At 43.2% G+C, this 21,731-nt stretch overlaps 1 protein-coding gene across 1 annotated transcript in view; it reads right to left on the bottom strand.

Annotated features, from left to right (window-relative positions):
• The window catches only part of PHLPP2 (PH domain and leucine rich repeat protein phosphatase 2), a 122,038-nt gene that overhangs the window by 41,465 nt on the left and 58,842 nt on the right, over positions 1 to 21,731 (bottom strand). The window contains exons 4-6 of the mRNA XM_034788371.1: positions 8,914 to 9,104; positions 7,977 to 8,102; positions 4,137 to 4,291 (exon numbers count right to left, since the gene is read on the bottom strand). Coding sequence (XP_034644262.1) covers positions 4,137 to 4,291; positions 7,977 to 8,102; positions 8,914 to 9,104 — 472 coding nt within the window. The remainder of the gene's footprint in view (positions 1 to 4,136; positions 4,292 to 7,976; positions 8,103 to 8,913; positions 9,105 to 21,731) is intronic.

Genomic DNA, 21,731 nt, shown 5'->3' on the forward strand with positions numbered 1-21,731 from the left:
CTTTGCCCCCTTAGAGAGGAAGGTTTTTTTTTAAAATATAGATTCGTCTATCTGGGTGATGGAAAATAAGACCATCTGGCCCATGGTGGTATGTCCTAGTCTTGCCTGTATCCCTGTATCAAAATTTCTATTATAAAAAACTAGCGGGTAAGAGTATTCCCTATGTTAGTGGTTCTCAAATGTATTTGATCACGTCCCACTTCTTTGTGTCTGTAAGTAGTTTATGCCTGATAAAAAAAAAAGCTTGCAACTCATTAAATATTAAAAAGTAGGGCAAGCATTCATTGTAATAATAGCAAAAGCAAAACTGTGATTGTGGTCAATGCTTACAATTAAAATGTGCACACTGCACCATTGCAAATGGATTAACATACAGATAGCAAAAACTTTGTATAATGCTACGTAAGCTTAACAGAAATCCATCAAAATACACAGCGCCATCTGAGGATCTGATATATCTGTAGGAATCAGCTTTGCTAGTTAATTGATGTAGGTAAAATGTGTGCAGTAAGTTTTTCCCCCCCTTAAAGCCTCACATCCCCTCAGAATACATTCCACGCCCCACCCCCAGTTTGAGAACCTCTGGTCTATATAATCTGTCTCTAGTATCTCTATAATGTTCTCTGGTGTACTTGATCTGCCTTGCAGGAGGGGAACAGGATAGTAAAATGTCAGGTCTATCTTGGCTAAAACATCTGACTACAAATTCAACTGTGAATCAGATGGTTTGAACAGGAGATGTTGTTGATCTTGGAAAGTGTAGTACCGAAAAGGGTGAGGCAAACTTCCCCAGGGAACTGTAAGTAATCCTACAGGGAGGGAGTGTAATCCTAGGGGAAGGTCTTGTTGTTAGAATGGAATTCTCCTTTTCTTTCCTAAGATGGAGAGGAGGGGATAGCCCAGAAGCCTCTCTTATAATCCCCTTATCTTTTTTCCCTCGGGATTCTTGGGACTAAAAAGATTTTGGATCTAAGTGAATCTAGTTGTGGGTGCGAGTTGTCTATTTGAGCCACGACAGTGATAGCAGATCTGGTAGATACCAAGGAGTCTGAAGTGATCTCCGCTCCCTTCTCCAGCAATATCATTGGATCAGGTACACTTGTTTCAGAAGGGGTATGACTCTTCATATGGGTTTTGCTTTTAAAAACCACTTGGTTTTGGTCTGGGTTTTGAGGAGATTCTCTGGATCTCCTTAAAATGGATGCACTAGAATCTCTGAATGGATGCACTAGAATCAAGGGCATCTCAATGAGAGGACTGATTCTGCTGACAAAGGCAGATACCTTCACTATGCCACTGTCTGGAACCAAAGGGGTGTGTTTCTGAGGGCCTGTTCTGCTGGCTGGTCAGATCCGATGGCTGTGGATTCCTCAGGACTGTGGTTCTACATTTGGCTCCCAAAGAGGAGGCTGGTAATTTTGTCTGAACTTTAGAATGCTTTTTAGCCTCTGTGAGGGCTGAAGCCAGCCCGTGCATGCTCGTGGATGCTATTGGCTTGGAATTGGAGGCTTTAACTGCTTGTAGTTGTGACCTGTAGCAGCAAGTCCTGGAGCCTCTTCTAATGCTCTTTTCTAGCACTTGAAGTGAAGGTGCTGCATATAGAACAGTATGATAGAAAATGACCTTCTCCCAAGAAGGCTGGACACCAAACATGGGCATCTGAAGCAGCTAACACAGTAGAACAAGTGGTGCTCCTCTTAAATCCCACCCTCTTCCTTTGTTGTATTTGCAGATCCACGCCAAGGAACAGGATACAATAAATTAATGTATTAAATATAAAAATAAATTAATGTATTGAAATAAAGGAAATAATAAAACTAAGCCTAAACTTTAACTTAATAAACTAAGAAACAGCCAAAGGCTCTGTGTCTTGACGGACCAATCCAAGTCAGATTGAACGAGCAAGGTTCCTGGTCTGTTCTAAACTGCAGCTGGAAGGAACTTAGATGGCTGGAGTGCTCTGCCCCCTTTTTACAGCCTTGTCTTTAGAACATTCAGTAACAGTGAGGGGAAAACAGGAGGGGGTACGAGAGCACTTAACAGACATTGCTACAAGAATGTTCCACCATCCAAGCTGCACTGCCCATGCAGCCCATAAGTGGCAATCTGCACGGGCCAGTCAAAGAACACCACATATATGCACTTCTAGTGTAGATGAGGCTGTTGTAATTTTAACATATGTTAGCTGTCTAGGCTCCCCCCAGAGTTTATTCACAGATTACCTCTACCTGCTAACACATGCTAAAAATACACCTTTTTCACTAGTGAAGACAAAGCCTGAGAGACTGGCACAAAGAAGGGAGACTCTTTAGAAATGGAAAGCGAATACCCTACTGTAACTAAGCAGAAGAGGTATCTATCCAGCTCGGCTCTTGATGAGCACAAGAATAGATGCACCATGCAAACTGTTTCTTTTGTTTTATTTGGACCTTTTTGCTGTATTCTTACTAAATCTTGTTTTTTTAAAACTCTTTGGGAATTTCACATACACTGCCTCAGAGTGTTAAAACATTCCACCTCTAACAAGAGACTCCCATGCTTGACATTCTGTCTCAAAGGTATAGACTAAGGATTCCTCTTGCATAAGGTGTGTGACTCCTTTCTCAAGGCTGTGGTCTGAGACACATGGATCCCTAGTGACCATGCATGGCAAAATCAGTTTAAAAAGCAGAAAGTGGCAGTGCCCACTAAGCTGCATCCTGAGCACGACAGTACTAGTCTTGCACATTTATACCAGATTGGCTGCTGGCTAGTGAGATGCAGGTCTCCTTAAAGTCCTTTCTTTTGGGGAGTTTCAGCTTCATTGGGCAATGACACCTGCCAGGGGGAGAGATAAGAAGTCCAGTTTTTGGCATACTAAGTCTAGAATGCAGACTTGATTGCATAGCCAATGACAATCAATCTAAGGATCCTGCCACAGTGCTGTCCCACCCAGGGACCAGGAAAACAGCATCTTGAAAGCTGCTCAGGAAGTTTCATTATTCTAATGTCATGGTTTCTAGTTCTTTTCTCACTTTTCAAATACTACAATAGACCCTGAAAGGTCTGAAAGGACCATTACAGTTTTTCCAGTGAGAGAACCTACTATTATCACTGCAACTAAGCAGGTAGGAAACCAAGACAAGCTTAGAAATAGAAGAACCTGGATAATAAACTAGACTTTAGCCCTTGATGAAATTGCACAGAAATAGCATAGTAAAGGTATATTCTTTCACCTATACCTATGGTCACCTGAATATTTCATTGCTCTCAGGAAGAGGGAGACAAAATACTATGGAGAAATTAGAGGAGCATTTTTGCAGATTTCCAAAATAATCCTGCCACAGGAACACAGCTATTTGATTATGTTGCTGTAGGACACCAGGTGGCTTTCAATATTTCACAAAGTAACTGCCAGAACCCTTCGTTAGCAAGTAAAAGAAGGCAGGGACCTGCAGGAAGAAAGACTGCCCCGCTCCATCCTTTACAACGGAGTCTGATTTATTTTGGGATTTGTTTTTAAAGTTCTCTTATTTTTAGGTCTAATTGGGTCCCTACACTCTACTACTTATCGGAGCTAGCTGTACCTAGCGTACAATCCATCATGCATCTCCCATACCCAGTAAATGGATAATTACAAGTTCCCAGTGTAAAGCTGGAGTCTTGCAGACACTACCAATTCTGAATTTGTGACAGCATTAAAGATGAATTAAAACAGGCTTCTTTTATACTTGCATTCCTTAGTACACGCTTTTACTCTTGACTGTTTTATCATATTCTCCCTCAGCATTTGTTCTTATATCTAACTATGCTGCCAGATGTTTAGCAAATGGCTTTATAATCACCACCATATCTTCCCTATGTAATAGCATATCACCACACAAGGTTCAGCACAATCATCCTTAATATGAAAGGAACGTGTGGAAGGACAGTCTGTACATACTGTAAATTGCTGGAAGTCGAACAGTGAACGGAGACAAAAATTATATTTCCTAGTCTTCATCACCTTAAGGTAGGCAGAATCCTCCCAAAGACCAATCTCTTACAAGTATGCCAACTTCCCACAAGGACCATGAACCCTCAGTATACTCCTGCCTCCTCACCCGACTGTATATTCCAGAACCACAAAATGTAATAGAAAATAGTTTTCTGCAGACCTGCAAAGAGAGTCAAGACCCCCTGATCCATCCAGTCGCATAAAGTTGTGTCGCAGGTTGAGGTAGGTGATGTCTTGACTGTAGAAGAGATGCTCAGGTACCTCCTCAAGGCTATAACAAGACAGATCAACTGTGCTGAGTCGCTGAGACACCACCTGAAAAAAAGAAAAAGGGCAACGGAGTTACAGCTACATTTACAATTTTCTTTCCAGTTCAATTCAATGAAAGTTTATTGGCGGAACAAGCTAGACAAGTGCTAACAAAGCACAAGAAAATGAAACCCCTCAGGTATCTATCAGAGGCAAATTCAGCCCACCCAGGATAGGTTTACATACAGTGTTTAAGATTTGATCCCCGGCCTGTATGTTGCTACTGTCCATTCCTGTCGGCAGGCACATACACAAGCGTGGAGAAGGGCACAGGAAAGGCACTGCTCTGATTTGCATACATTTTTTAATTCAGAATACCAGCCAACCTAAATGGCAGGGGAAATCCAAGGTGAGACAAATATCTAACTTATCGTAGGCTTTAGTGCCGCTGCCTATCAGCATAATATCTGAGCACCTTCAACATCAGACAGAATGGAAACAGTGAGTACCCAGTAGGGTTTCTTTGCCAGAGGACGTTGTGAAGGCCAAGACTATAAGAGGGTTCAAAAAGAATTAGACAAGTTCATGGAGGATAGGTCCATCAATGGCTATTAGCCAGGATGGGTAGGGATGTTGTCCCTAGCCTCTGTTTGCCAGAAGCTGGGAATGGGCAACAGGGGATGGATCACTTGATGATTCCCTGTTCTCTTCATTCCCTCTAGGGCACCTGGCACTGGCCATTGTCAGAAGACAGGATACTGGGCTAGATGGACCTTTGGTCTGACCCAATATGGCCGTTCTTATGTTCTTCTGTTTGCTGGTTTTTGGAGTGCTGTGAATGTCTTTCTTTGTATGTTGGAAAGGTACTATCAAAGAAGAAGGTTTTGCAATGTTTCCTAGAGGTGCTCACTTTGGGCTTTGTGATCTGCACTGTCTCACAGGAGCAAAACTCTCTTGGCAGTTCAAAGATTGATATTTGGTCTCTTATGCAGCTGGGTGTAACAAGGCACTGGTCCTGGGATGCACGTGCACCCGTTCCAAGACTGGCCCCCTTTCACAGAATTGCTTTTCAAGCGAGGGGGCTGAGGGAATAGCAAGGTCATATGACTACGTAAAAGGGCATGCTGAGAGATATAAAGGCAGTTTGTGTTCTGTTAGGAAGACTCCAACAGAATAGAGACAATTTTCCACAGTTCCCAAGCAGAGGGAAAGGAACCTGCTGGGAAGGTGGTGGTCAGACTAGATTATCTCAATGCTCTCTTCTAGCCTTGGACTCTATGACTGAAAAAAACTTTAGCTGAGACATTTGCACGAAGAAAATCTTAGCTGTGATAGGATTATAAAGGACCAGGAAGTTCTGGAAAGAGGGCAAAACCCTGGTAAACAACTGGAAGGACTACTGAGCACTGGAAAAGTCTAAAAGGAACCGGTGAGCCTGGAAAAGCAGGGTGGGCTAACTGTTATTTTGAGAATAATCCAGACCCCATAAGGCGAGAGTAATTCAAAAGCACCAACTAAGGTGGTTTGACTAGAGGGAGGGGGAAAAAGGAGCTAAACTGAGGCAACAGATGGGTCCAGTGCTGATAAGCTCCTACTACATGGGGGAACAATCTATTAATTGCTTTGACAATTGCAACCTCTGCCTTAAACTAGCAGTGGAAGCAAACTGGAAGCCAATGGAAGAGGCAGACAGCTGCATTCTGTATCAACTGCAGTTTCTGCATTATTTTCACAAATTATACTACATAAGAGCAAAGTCTTTAGTAGTGAAAACATGTATACACTGGCCTATATGGTGGAAGCCATACACTTTATACAAGAAGCCTTTGTTAGCATTCAGGCCAATCAATGTAAAGCAGAGAACAACAAATGCAAGTCAAACACATAGAAGATCTAGCATGGAGAAATGGGATATTTTATACAGCCAAAGCAAATATAAGACATTATCTCTTAACCTGTATTTCACATCAGAAGCTGATACTATCTAAGGCCTGAGTTAGCACAGTCCATCAATCACCAATAAACATGCTCTGTAGTACACAGGAATCATCATAGTGGATCAGACCAGTGCTCCATCTAGTCCAGAATTCTCTTTGACAGTGGACAATATGTTTCAGATGAAGGTACAAGAAACCCTGTAACAGAGTGTTATGCAATAACCTGTCCACAGAGAAACATCACCTGGCAGTTAAAGACTGGCTCATGCACTGAAGCTTGATGGTTTACAGCTCATTTTTAATTCTACCTAATGTAACTGTGGATGTCCTTACTACCTGTATAACATCTAGTCTTTGTTGAATCCTGGTAAACTCTTGGCCTTTAGTTAAACAAAAACGTATTTCCTTAGATTAGATTTAAATTTATTGCCTTTCAGTGTCATTGAATGTCCCCCTGGTTCTCGTAGTCTGAAAAATGATCAATAAGAGCGCCTCATTACAGCAGACTTTCCAGGTCTCTAATAATTTTCATCCTTTTCTCTATTTCTGATATATCACTAGTTCCCTCACTGCCATCTAGGATTGAGTTTGGGCTTCAAAGTGGGATCCCTTGCTCCAATGTCCTCTTGCCCTGACAATGGTAATGTCAACTCTAGGGCCACCTGAGCCTCAGGACCAATTCCACTAGGTGTGGCACCAGTGAAACATAAAAACAGAAAAGCAGAATAGGCTTCCCCCCTAGGGGTCCAGGAAGAATATAATGACAAAGCCACTCTAAGGAGGTGCTGACAAGGTGAGAGTCACTGGAACCTGACTCACTACCAAAGCCTGGAACAAAAGGAACAGGTGATGCTGTAACAGCCAATGTCAGGGGCTAAGACCGGATAACGGCACACCCAATATGGAGGACACAGTGGATGCCAATGTGCCCAGTGACAAAGAGTCCAGTGCTAAAGGTTCTGATGCAGAGATCTCCAATGCCAGGAGTACTGAAGCCAAGAGACCCAATACAAAACACAAGTCTGATATAGCCAATACCAAATGAGTCTGTGCCAATGCACCTGAAATATCTGATACCCAAAAACCCAACAATTAAGAGGGTCTCAGACACCCAGGTTGGCACAGCACCGAGTTGTGAGATTCATGCTCATTTTTTCTGCTTCTTCCTTACTTGCAAGGAGAGAAAAGGATTCCAGAAATGCAATCCCTTCAGGATTTAATGGGCCTGCCACATGAACAGGATGTTGAAGTGAAGCTCAACACTGAAGCCATCCCCTTCTGACTCTGCTCTGATGTGGAATAAGCATGTGGACCTGAACAGAATCCACCTCCTCTGGTCGTATTTGGATTCTGTGCTAACTCAAATTCATCAGAGAGGCTCTCTGTGAGTCTAGCACATTGTTCAGGTGGATGCAGCCAAGGCAGTAGGAAGGACTTATAGACTGCTGTAGCTGGGAAGAAAGAGAAGTTAGTCTCTGGGATTAGTTTTGAAGACCGCAATAAACTTCAGATGCTTGGTTAATATGAATAGTGCTATCAGTGTGGGATAGTGCAGAACTACAGCTCATAGCTGCCGCAGTCTGGTGGAATGCTGAAATGAAGCACCCAGCAGATCAGAGAGACATGCAGTGGATAAGTAGCTCCAACCTACAGATGTCATAGTTCAAAGGAAGCCCTCAGGTGACCTCTGTACTCTCTAAGAACACGCGTTAGAAGCTGTGTCTCAAGAGTAAGCCTGTTCCAAAATTCTCCAAGCTTTCTTTCCTCTTGCCCCTGTATCAGAGCACCCGCACCTACAGCTTATTGGGCCTCACCGTGGATGCCTGCCGGTGCCATCTCTGGTACTCTGCCAGCGTTTCAAAGCAAACATGGTAGGTTTGAGCTTGTGCACCAGCAGAGCTGAAAGCAAGCGAGTGCTGCCGACGCTTCACTTCTTCCACCTGAAATGGGGGAAATAAGAACAAAAATAGCCCAGTCTACATTCCAACAATTACACAATCTGAAATGCAGGGGGTGGGAATGTTAAACAAAACCAATACAAGACACTCCACAAAGTACAGTCAAGTTAGTCCCCTCTGGCTGATATACAGCAAAAACTCCTTTTCAGAACCTCTCTGCTGAAACAGAGCAATTTTTACAGTAGGGGTGCTGAATTTAGAAACCATGTACACCTCTACCTTGATACAACGCTGTCCTGGGGAGCCAAAAAATCTTACCGCGTTATAGGTGAACCACGTTATATCGAACTTGCTTTGATCCACTGGAGTGCGCAGCCCCGCCCCCCCCGGAGCACTGCGTTACCGCGTTATATCCAAATTCGTGTTATATCTGGTCACGTTATATCAGGGTAGAGGTGTATTTGGTTTGCTATTACTACTTCAAGACAGGGAGTGTAATAGCACTCCCACCCCAGCACCCCTAGTTCCAGCACTTATGGAACAGACCCAATAAGTAATTATTTCTGGGTCACGGTAAATTGCTGGACAGAACCAATACACCTAAAAGTATCATGTAATTTATGGCTGAAGCACAGAACCTGCATTCCTTTCACTGTTTTATTAAACTAAAAAGATTGCCTAGTAAACAAGCAGAGGGGAGTGAGGCAGATGTATTCAAACATCTTAACACAGAATCTTACTAAAGAGGCCTAGACTGACTTCTTGTAGGGAACATAATTCCTGGTGGCCCCTTCATTCTCACATCTTACCTACAGGAAACTAACAAAGAATCAGTTAGGCCCAAGAGCCTCACCTTCCCTCCGACAAGAGGCAGAATGTGCATCTTTCCTGTATGACAATCCTTCACGGAGGATACGATGAGGCAGGTGCCACAGAGAATGACCAAGCGTTCTGCCCACTTGTGCAACTGCGTCTTCCCTTTGCGCACATTATAGACCCCAGACAGAAGGATTCGGTCTAGTTGCTCCACTTGACATGGCTTTTCTGAAAAGAAAATGGCACTGTATCATCCACTTTTCACTGGATTCTTTCTTTCCAGCTTATGGGGATAATTAGCACCAAAAAAACACATGAAATCTCAGCTATTAAAACAGACAACTATAGGTAAGTCAAGGCAGAATAAATAGTGGTACACTGAGAACAGAGTCTCATTTGCAGGATAAACAGCCTGTAATAAACAATGCAATAATATTTACAAATATTTTGTAGAGAGAGATGAATGATTATATATTGTTATGCTCGAAGACATTAATGGCTGCAGTCAAGCGTGTCTGATCTACATGCAATCACAGACATCATTAAAGTTGATGGGCATGCTAGCCATCCTTCATTCTGGCTAAATGGAAATGCAATTAAGCTCCTTTACAGAGTAAGATAGCTGAAACCACTGCCCAAGGCACTGGGCCACATGGGAAGGCTTTAGCCAGAACTCAAGGCAAATGAGGAGTTTCCTTGGGGACTGACTGCAAAGGCAGGAGGCGCTGATTGGTTGCAGCTGTGTTTGCATGAGTGGAAGAGATAGAAAGCAACCAGAAAGCCAGAGAAACAGGCATGAGCATGGCCCTGAGAGGAAACAGAGACAGAATTCCTTGGGGGCACAAGACTGGCTGGAAAGACAGGCTTGGAATTTGTGAGCAAGGAAACTGGCCTGCTGTTTGTTCCTCTGGTGTACACAGAAACAGAACTGTGTACATTCTTTGCATCAAAGAAATTCTGACTTGTACCATCAATTTCTCTTCCTAACAGAAACAACTTGGCAAGACCCCACATAATGCTAACTTCTCAGGCCAAGAGGCGAGAGTATGTTCTGAGATAAACTATGATGACATTAAAAAAAAAATCTTCTTCCTTGATATGTCATTGTTTACCTTAGAATGCAAGCTCTTTGGGGCATATACCTGGTGCTGTCAGCAAAGTACCACGCACATCAAAAGCATAACAAATATCTAATGGGTTAGTATTAGTTAAGCAATTTTTCCTTTGAGAAAGAAATCAAAGATGCAGTGAGGTTACAGTTTTCTAATTAAATGAACTTAAAAATTAATTCTGGTTTGCTAAGACGTATGAAAGGCTATTTTAAGTTTGTCTTTTGATACAATAAGAATTTAAAATAAACAAACACGTTTTCTAGTAAAATTCTGTCACAAGATCTCTCTCCTGCTTTCTTAGTATTTCTATTTCTTGCATTTGGGGGAGTTTTTAAAATGCTTTGTTTTTTTGGTCACAATTCCTTTTGCAGGGTCATTTTTCATCTTCAGTAGCCTGAAAATTATTCAAACCTTGATTTGTGTGTGGCATATTTCATCTATAGGTACTGGAACATTTAGACTCACAGACTTTAAGGTCAGAAGGGACCATTATGATCATCTAGTCTGACCTCCTGAACAACGCAGGCCACAGAATCTCACCCACCCACTCTTGTAACAAACCCCTAACCTATGTCTGAGTTACTGAAGTCCTCAAATCGTGGTTTAAAGACCTCTTGACATATTGCATATGGTGTAGAGATCTGAATATACTGTTAAATAAAGAGGTATCACATATGTATATTATTGTTTTATAAAATCCTGACAAGTTCTGGAGGCATAGCTGTTAGAATTTTTAAGAGCACCACTCATGCAGAAGACTGTACTTCTAATTTGCACAGAATGGGGCTTGGCACATCCATTAAAATTCACTGTAAACAGGAAAAGTTAAACCATTGATATAGGTACTTAAATGGTGCCCATCACTATAATATCTGAGTACCTTTGCTCTTCTATGCCGATCCAAGTGCCCACTGCAGGAAGCTGGTTTTTCTTTATTTAAAAATACACCTCTACCCCAATATAACACGAATTCGGATATAGTGCGGTAAAGCAGCGCTTCGGGAGGGGGGGCGGGGCTGCACGCTCCGGTGGATCAAAGCAAGTTCGATATAACGCGGTTTCACCTATAACGTGGTAAGATTTTTTTGGCTACCGAGGACAGCATTATATCGGGGTAGAGGAGTACCAATTTAAGAAGGCTCTTAAAGTAACTGACAAATAGTTCTTGAGGTTAGGAAAAGAAAGGGACCTGTAGCTTTCACATTCTACAGGGTGGCAGATGTTCAGGCACGATGCCTTTTTTGCCAGGAAAAATCCTTGATTTACAATTTAAAAAATTCATAAATTGATTGTGGTTGCAATCAGAAGCATGGAATATAAATATAGAATATAAATATAGAATCTTGGAAAGGGTAAACTTCTTAATGCTGATATATGGGCTATTCAGATAATCTGCTAAGTGAAAACATAATAGTTGTACATAAAATATCGCATTGTAGGAGTAAAAATATTCCAAGACATTTAAAACACTGTCTAGAAATCAGGGAATGGAGACTTGCAAACATCACTGAAGATTTGGAAATATTAGTTCTGTTTGCCAGTTTTGTACTGATATGGTTCCATGATATAAGTACACCTCTACCCCGATATAACGCGGTCCTCGGGAGACAAAAAAATCTCACCGTGTCATAGGTGAGACTGCGTTATATCAAACTTGCTTTGGCCCTTCCTGTTCCTTGTTCCCTGACCACTCCCTCCAGAGACCCCCGTCCCTAATCACCCCCAGGATCCCACCCCCTACCCAACCACCCTGCTCCCTGTTCCCTGACTGCTCTGACCCCTATCCACACCGCTCACCCCCTGACAGGCACTCACCGGCAGTGGCGGGAAGCGGAGCAGCCCAGCCCCAGCCCGCTCCACTCCGCCACCTCCCAGCCACGGCACTCCGCTTCCCACAGCCGGTGAGTGCGGGGAGGTTGGGGAAAGGACGGCCCCCATACTCACCTGCTGCGGGAAGCAGAGTGCCGTGGCTGGGAGGTGACAGAGTGGAGCGGGCTGGGGCCAGGCTGCTCCGCTTCCCGCCACTGCCGGTGAGTGTGGGGGGGATCCCTTCCCTCAAGTCCCCTCCCCCGAGCGACATGGCTGGGGCGAGGGAAGCAGAGCAGGCTGCTCCCGGCCAATCCCCAGGGCCACTCTGGGACTGCGGGGCCCCCAAACGTGCCCCCACAGCTCCCGCCTCCCAGACCCTGGGGGGGGAGCCCCTGACCTCTCCCGAGACCCTCTGCCCCTTATCCAACCCCTCGGCCCTGGCCTGGCCCCCTTAACACGCTGCTCAGAGCAGCGTGTCAGAGCTTTACCGCCTTGTATGCGAACCCGCCTTATATCAGGTCGCGTTATATCGGGGTAGAGGTGTAGTTCTAATGCAAGCGGAACAGCCTTTTCTGGGTTTGAGGGACTCTGCATAGAAGATACTGTGTTACATTCCCTATTTTGATACCAAAATCACAGAGGTGAGGCTAAACTGAATGAGCCTCACCACCTCATGAAACCAGGAACCCAAAACAACATCCAGCCACTCATCCTACAAAGAAGAAAACAAAGGAAAGAGGAAGCCTTCATTAAAGCAGGCATCGTGAATATAGTATAACCAATTCTAATGGCATTAGGAGATTGATCCTGCCAACATCACATTAGCCTCAGACACCTCTGAGATATTTATGGAGACTCGCTCAGAACGATCCATATCCTCTTTTGAATGAGAGAGATAATACATATTGATTTTAGATGACCATGTGGTTAGCCTTGCCTCAGCAGGTGGGAAATAACAAACATCATTGCACAGACAATATCCAGCTAAATGGAATCCCTGAGCTCTTCCTGTAGCCCACTGCCTTCAACTGTAACCAGACAGTTCAGATCCTGTCTGCACTAAGGCCAACTGCTCATAAAACAGGCATTTCTCACCCATAGGTCTCTGCTTCAGCTGCAATCAGAAGTGCCTGAGTTATGATACAGGTGGTTTAAAAGAGCGTATAGTTTGGTCAAGGTGTTTTTTATGCAGGGCCCTGAACCTGCAAATTGACCCAGGCATTGCCCTTGCCCAAATCAGCTGAAACCTGTTGACATTCAGGACCCACTTCAAGGCTCACTTGTTTTCTTGGAAAGGGCTGAGCTGGAGGTGGTTGGGGTCGTTAGGCAAAATCTTAGGTAGACGCTTAAATCACAAATGACATCAAATAAGTAATGTAAACACATCCCAATTAAAGGGAAAGACTTGGTAACTAGATACTTATTTCTGATTTCAAAATAGTGACCTAGTGCATGTGCAGGCCTAAATATTACTCTTTCTTTCCTTGTCTGAGCAGAAATACAGAATCCGATCCCAGGCGCTATTTCAGGGGTGGCCAACCTGAGCCTGAGAAGGAGCCAGAATTTACCAATGTACATTGCCAAAGAGCCACAGTAATACATCAGCAGCTCCCCAGCAGATCCCGCCGCCACGCCTCCTGCCCACCAGCAGCCTAGCCAATCAGCAACCCCCCTCCCTCTTCGCACCTCCCGATCAGCTGTTTTGTGATGTGCAGGAGGCTGGTGGGGGGGAGGAGGAGGAGCGAGGGCACGGCAGGGTCAGGGGAGGGGGCAGGGCCTGTGGCAGAGCCAGAGGTTGAGCAGCGAGCACCCCCCGGCACACTGGAAAGTTGGCACCTGTAGCTCCAGCCCCAGAGTCGGTGCCTATACAAGGAGCCACATATTAACTTCTGAAGAGACGCATATGGCTCCGAAGCCACAGGTTGGCCACCCCTGCGCTATCTTTTGTAAGTGAAGCAGAAACAATTTTCAAACATCCTAGTTTAAAATGTTAGTGTGCTTGCCATTTTTAAGTCTGACATGCATACCTGCTACCAATATGCAATTGGAAACACATGGAAGCTCGTGTTTATAAAAAGCTTCCCAGACTCTCCCCAACCTACTGCATCAGGCTATTTTGGTCTGAGCACAGAGACGTCCATGGAAGCATAACTGTCATCCCAGAGGAGACCAAAGGGTCCACCTAGACAATTTATTGTCAGCAGCTGGGGGCCTTGGAGCTCTCAGCCACTGCAAGCAGAAGGGGGCCCTGTAGTCATCAGATGCCATGGGCACCTGGAGCTGTCGGCTGCCATGGGGGCACCCAGAGCTCTGAGGGGCCATGGAGCTGTCAGCCACTGCCACTGCAGCAGGTGCTGGATGCCCCCCTCCTGCAGCAGGGCTCAGGTTCTCCACCTCCTATCAGACCCCCACCATTATTTTTAGTAAAAGTCACAGACAGGTTGCAGGCTTCCATTAATTTTTATTGCCCACGGCCTGTCTGTGAATTTTACTAAAAATAGCCGTGATAAAATCTTAACCTTAATCATGTTATACCATTCTCTGCTACACTGATGAGACCATAATTTCTTCCCCATGTAGGTACTTATACATTGTAATCAAGCCACTCCTTAACCTTCTCTTTTAATGAGCTCTGTCATAACTAAAGGAAAGGGTAACAGCCCTCCTGTGTACAATACTATAAAATCCCTCCTGGCCAGAGACACCAAAATCCTTTTACCTGTAAAGGGTTAAGAAGCTCAGGTAACCTGGCTGACACCTGACCCAAAGGACCAATAAAGGGACAAGATACTTTCAAATCTTGGTGGGGGGGGGGGAGGCTTTTGTTTGTGCTCTTTGTTGTGGGGGTTGTTCGCTCTTGGGACTAAGAGGGACCAGACATCAAACCATGCTCTCCAAATCTCCTGAACAAGTCTCTCATATTTCAAACTTGTAATAACAGCCAGGCAAGGCGTGTTAGGTTTATCTTTGTTTTCTCAACTTGTAAATGTACCTTTTGCTAGAGGGTTTACCTCTGTTTGCTGTAACTTTGAACTTAAGGCTAGAAGGGGTTCCTCTGGGCTCTTTGAATCTGATTACCTTGTAAAGTTATTTTCCATCCTGATTTTACAGAGATGATTTTTTTTTACCTTTCTTTCTTTAATTAAAAGCCTTCTTTTTAAGAACCTGATTGATTTTTCCTTGTTTTAAGATCCAAGGGGATTGGATCTGGACTCACTGGGAATTGGTGGGGGAATGGTTAATTTCTCCTTGTTTTAAGATCCAAGGGGATTGGATCTGGACTCACTGGGAATTGGTGGGGGAATGGTTAATTTCTCCTTGTTTTAAGATCCAAGGATTTGGACTGGTGTTCACCAGGAAATTGGTGGAGAAGTCTCTCAAGTCTACCCAGGGAAGGGAGTTAGTATTTGGGAGTGGTGGCAGCAAAACCAGATCTAAGCTGGTAATTCAGTTTAGAGGTTCATATGCAGGTCCCCATATCTGTACTCTAAAGTTCAGAGTGGGGAAGGAAACCTTGACAAGCTCCTTGAGTCTATCACTCGGCCAAGAACCAATCATGGTGGGAACCTGCCAGAAACACACCCACTCAATCGCCATTCCCTGTACACATTTACATTTTGAGACCTATCAATTAGCCAGTTTTTAATCCATTTAATGTGTGCCATCTTACTTTTATATGTTCTAGTTTAAGCAAAATGTTGTACAGTGCCAAGTCAAATGTTATGTCACACTATTTTCTGTATGAAACAAAGTTTGGTTGACAAAAGTGTCAAGTTAGTTTGACAGGATCTATTTTCTATAAACCCACTGATTTGCATTAATTACATTACCCTCCTTTAATTCTTTATTAATTGAGTCCCATATCAGCCAATCCATTCTCTTACTCGGGATTGATGTCAGGCTGACAGGCCTGTAATTACCCTGGTCATCCTGTTTACCCGTTTTAAAATCTGGCACAATATTAGCTTTCTTCCAGTCTTCTGGAACTTCCACAATGCTCTGAAACCTATTGAAAATCAACATTAATGGTTCAGCAAGCTCCTCAGCCAGCTTTTGCATGCAAGTTATTTTAATCTGCTGATTTAAATGTCTAACTTCAGTAGCTTCAGTTTAACATCCTCCAGAGATACTAGAAACAATGTTATTACCACCAGATGATGAGACTATATAATCTGTTTTCCCCCAAACACTGAACAATATTTATTGAGCATGGCAGTCTTTTCTACATTATTGATAATTCTACCATTTCTACCTAGTAATGGACCAATACTGTTGTCAGGATTCTTTTTGTTCCCAATATATTTTTAAAACTCCTCATTGTTCTTAATGCTACTAATTTTCCTTGTGTCCCTTTGCTTCTCTTTTCAACTTACTACAATTCCTAACTTCTGATATATATTCATTACTATCAATTTCTCCTTTCTTCCATTTGTTTATATAATTATACATATGTCTTCACTCCCCCTCCTCTAAATCAGGTCAGTTTTTTAATCAGCACAGCCCTCTTCCTTAATTGTGGCTTTTTGGACATCTAGTAAGGTGTTCTTAAATGATCACCAATTATCATTCCCATTTTTCTGATTAAATACTTCCTCCCACTTGATCTGGCTCATAGTTAATTTCAGCTTTGTGAAATAGGCCCTATTAAAGCACCAACTACATATCTATTACTGGGGGAGGGGGGATTTTATTCTGCTTGCACATTATAAATGCGATCAAGTCATTATCTCTTGCACCTAAGCTACAATTAATTTTTAGTTCTGTGATCAGTTCCTTTATTTGATAGGACAAGTCTAATAAAGAATCCCCCTGCGTAAGCTGAAACTCTTTGAGTAAAGAAATTGTCATCGATAACATTAGAAATTCCAAGGATGTTTTAATGCTGGCAGCATAAGTCCTCCAGCATGTGTCACCCAAATTGAAGTCCCTCATGATCACACAGCTTTTCTTCCTACACATTATAGATAGGAACATAACGCATTCCCCAGTGTGATTGGGTGGTCTGTAGCAGACACCAACTGATACCCTGTCTTATGCTTTATATGTTAGGACATTGATCCATAAGCATTCAAGATCATTTTCTTGTCAGTTATCAGTGGCTTAGAAACTGGTCATGTCTTTTTTGACAGTGTCACTCCCCCATCCCTTTTGCTCACTCGTTTCTTTCTAAATAGATTATAACCATTGATTCTAACATTCCAATCAGGTGAATCATCCCATCAGGTTTCAGTAATATCAACAAGATCAAATTTATGCTCATAAATGAGCAATTCCAATTCTTCTTGTTATCGAGACTCCAAGCAGTGGTGTATAAGCAATTAAAGTATTTCTTCTCTTCATGTCCTTTGGTTCCTTGATTTTCTTCTCAACATCTCAATTTTGTGCTGAGCACTCTTGTCTTCCCTCTTTTTACCCTCCCCTTTTGCTATTTATTTAGACCCTTTCTCACTATTCTAGCCAGACTGTCCCCAAGGAGATTGGTCCCCACCTTCTACTGAGGTGGAGGCCATCCAAAATATACAAGCCCCTCTCCCCAAGGAAGGTGACCAGTGTTCCACAAAACAAAACCCTCCACCTCTTACCTAGCTAGTGGTTCACTTCCAGAATCTTCTATCTTCCTTTGCTCATGGGACAGAAAGGGTCTCATAGAAGATTGCTTGGACATTCTTCTTCTTTAGCATGCTTTTGAGTTCCCCAAAATCATCTACTATCTGTGAGATATCCCGTGAGGTAGTGTCATTAGTGCCAGTATGAACCATCACCAGTGGATCCTTGCCTGTTGACTGCAGAAGTTGATGCAATTTTAGAGTGATGTCTCATGTCTTGGCTCCAGGAAGGCAGCACACTGTCTTGTTGTCCACGTGTCCCTTGCAGAATGTTGGTTTGGTTCTTCTGCATATTGAATCTCCAACAAAGATAGTTTGTCTTCCATAGACAGTTGAGAACTCTGTGGATTAGCATGATTTTCTTACAGGTTGGACTGAGCTACCATAGACATGTATGTTCCGTACATCTCTGTTCCCTTAGACCTGCTCGATCTTGAGAGTTATCTTCCAAAGTTTGCACATTGAGCACCTGGTATCCATTGGAAACTTTTAACTGTGTGGAATTCCTCCCAGTCCTCTTTTCTCTGGTGGCCACACCCTGCTACATAAAATGCTGCCATGACCTCCTGCCTCTGGTGGTTATGAACTGCCAGGTCTCTTCTCTGCCTTCCTCTCTCGGTGACTCCTTGGTGACCCACAAGCTTTGAAGAAGTTTATGTAAAGTGTGAAAAATCCACCACCTGAGTGGCATTTTTAAGATCACTTACATCCGTGTGTAGACAGAGTTCTTCTGTCAATCTAGCAACCACCTCTCAGGGAGGAGGATTACTTTTGCTGATGGGAGAAGCCAGTTTAGGTTGTATCTACAATGAGACAATGCTGCTGCTGGAAGGAGGTGCCATGGTACTCAGGCCCAAGGGAATAGAGGTGTATGTGTGTGTGAGGCTCATTTCCAGTAATCTCTGCATTGAGAAAAAAAGCCTTCATGAGATCACCTCCATTCAGTGGGACTATTTTCCCTGAGAGGGAGGGTGAGAAGCTGACTTGACTCACGTACTAGGGGAACAGCACATACTGGTGCCCCTGCAGCCATAGCCACTGAAGACAGAGACAGCTGTAGAGGCAACTCCGTGGGAAATAAAAAATCCACTAGTGTTTGTCCATTTGGTAGGAAACAAAGGGTGGGGAGTAAAGATCCCGAGAGTAAGTTCTGGAGACAGAAGTTCTTACTGCAGGCAATTGGTGGAGTTAGAGCTCACTGATTTGTAATGAATAATTTGATACTTTAGCATCTTTCATTGCTAATAAAGCAGTTCTGGTTTCCTCAGATTTATTTAAAACAAAACATTATTTGTTTGTGAAAATATATACTATCAACCTACAGAATGAAAAACTAACAATCTGATGTTCCAGCTGTGTTGATTAGTTGCAATTGAGTCAGACCAGGCACACAGTATGGATTCTGTTCTCTGGCTGTATGATATGCAAGCCATTCAAGTACATATTAAAAAAAAGTACATTTACCTAAGAACACTCATGCACTCAACTTTGAAGTGTGTCTTCCACAAAACATTCATATCAATAAAACAATCATGTGAATATTGGCGTAAAGTGAACACAGTAGAGTTCAACCAAGTGTTTGTGGAAATGTGCTCAGCTCCACTAGGGTGCTATCCAGCATGAACATAGCTGGTGATGATGACTAGTGGAAGAATAAGAGGGACTGGTTAGAGTAGTGCAAGGAATGCAATAAAAAGAAAAAGGATGAAGTTTCAAAATGGTAACACTAGGCTGCTTACCAGGAAACATTTTAGCTGTGAGATCTATCACTCTCTCTCCCCAAGAAGTGTCAGGAGCCCCATTATTTGAGATTTTTAAACCATTCTAGAAAGAGCTTCAGAAATATAGGTTGTATTGTATTTTAGTCCAATACTGACAAGAGGTATTGCAGATTAGATGCGCCATGAAGGTATACCAAATGTCTAACTGTAGGCCAACTAGCTTGACCAGGTGTCTCAATTTTATAGGGACAGTCCCAATATTCAGGGCTGTGTCTTATATAAGTGCCTATTACCCCCCACCTTTGTCCCAATTTTTCACACTTGCTATCTGGTTACCCTAAGGCCAATTGGGAAAGTTACTCAGCTAATGACAAAAAACAGATAGGTCAGTAAAGGAGTATCACATCCATTATTTCTGACTGTTGTCCCCGTGTGTTGGCAGTAAAACCCAAAAGGTAGTCATCCTCATACAGAACACTCCATCGGATACTTTATGCATATATTGTGTTAATTTGTTACATTTTATGAAACACACTGCAGACAATAGACAGTTTTGATAAACATTTATATAGGTATCTCTATAATCTCTCAAATACATACAAAAACAAGTTAAACAATATTAAGGCCGCGAAGTCAAACATTCAAAAATTACAAAATGCCAGAATTTAGTTTGCAGATGTAATCTTAACTCTACCTCTTTGTGCAGATGCATTAGAATATTGTCTTTCCCATCTCATTCAGTGGAATGGAAACCTCAACCATGCTATCCATGCTGCAGGGACTGTTGGGAGAAGCAGTGCCTAACTATTTAGCTGCAAACAGGTAAATGAAAAGCTATTTGACTGAAGAAAAGTTAGAATTAGGTCCAATATTCAGCCAAGTAGCAATTAGAAGCTGATTCTTCATAACCTCTAGATAAAAAAGGCCTTTTAATCTCAAATTTGTAGGTTTCTATGACATGGGGGAAATTATTTGATTCAACATGTGACTTCAGTCTATACAGCCCTATCAAACAACTGTAAGATACTTAGCACAAACTAATTTGTTGTGGCATTTTACCCAGGTTCTTCAGCTTTGCTGCCACAACAGAGATTAGGCTATTCAGAGATGGCACGGGGGGGGGGGCTTGCCAAATTTTTAGTGTTTGAAGATTCCTGTTGATTCGCCTTTGAGCCCACAAGTTAGTGGCAGCCTGGAATGCTGGCTCTGTATCACTCAGGATGGTTGGATTCCTTACCAGTGTCATGTGAGTGCACATGAGGACAGACTAATTTTAGAAAGCCTGCATAAAATATCAGGTTCTATTTTCTCATTGCAAAGCTTATAGAGCTAAAATGTTAATGAGCTGCACTGTAGCAGAAAAAAATGAAAGTGAAGGCAACATGCAAATTCCAGCACCAACAATGCCTGCAGCATAGGCAGCAAGACAGCAGCTGCAGTAGCACAGGCCAGGCTGAGGAACAAAGCAGAGTTCAGCATGCTCCTTTACTATACATTAGTGTAAAATAGGAGATGCTAAAGAATGCTTCAGTGCCACTACTATACATCAAGATTCCCAGGGGCACGAAGGGTCTGTCAGGTTACATTAGTTAATGCATTAGCAGGACTTTTGGTTTAATAACTGAAGACAGCTAACTGAGAGAAGTATGAACAAATGAAGTAATGCTTATCAGTTCAGAGTATACCAGCCTGTCACTACAAACCTGCACTACATAGTAGCCTTTCCTTGAGAAATCAGGCTGCCACACCACAAGGATATGAATAAGATGCACCACACACCTAAACCCCCTTCCCAAATTTTTCTTTCCAACAACCCATTCTCAACTAGGTTCAGGACTGCATGTTAAAACTTTCCTTGCAATACATGAGCTAAACGTGCATGTTCTATGAAGTAAACTTTAAAAGGTACAATGGGTACCAGGTTTAATCCCTAACAGGTCCAGGGCCAGACTGACAATCTAGGGCCCTAGACACAACATAACACGGGGCTCCAGTATCATACTGATTGCCACTTGCAGTTGTAGTAACAGAACGAATCTGCCAGCCAGAAATGTTTAGATTCATAGATTTCAAGGGCAAAAGGGACCTCTGTAGTCAAATCTGACCTCCTGCATAGCACAGGACATAGCACTTCTCCAAAATTATTCCTAGAGCAGATCTTTTAGAAAACATCTCATCTTGATTTAAAAATTGTCAGCAGTGGAGAATCCACCACAACTCTTGGTAATTTGGTCCAATGGTTAATTGCCCTTATTGTTAACAATTTACACCTTACGTCCTGTCTGAATTTGTCTAGATTAGGGTTACCATATGTCCTCTTTTTCCCCGGACATGTCCGGCTTTTCGGCAGTCAAACCCCCGTCCGGGGGGAATTGCCAAAAGGTCGAACATGTCCGGGAAAATGGCGGCTGTGCTCCTCCCCGACTCTTCGGCTCTGTTTAAGAGCCGGGCTGCCCGAGCGCTACCAGCTTCGGGCAGCCCCGTGCCTCCAGACCCTGCGCCGCCGGAGCCCGGGAGGGGAAGTGCCCAGCTGGGGGCGCAGGGTCTGGAGGCAAGGGGGCTGCCCGAAGCCGGTAGCATTCGGGCAGCCCTGCTCTTAAACAGAAC

The sequence above is a fragment of the Trachemys scripta genome, chromosome 13 (genome assembly GCF_013100865.1).
Source record: "Trachemys scripta elegans isolate TJP31775 chromosome 13, CAS_Tse_1.0, whole genome shotgun sequence".
Taxonomy (NCBI): domain Eukaryota; kingdom Metazoa; phylum Chordata; order Testudines; family Emydidae; genus Trachemys; species Trachemys scripta.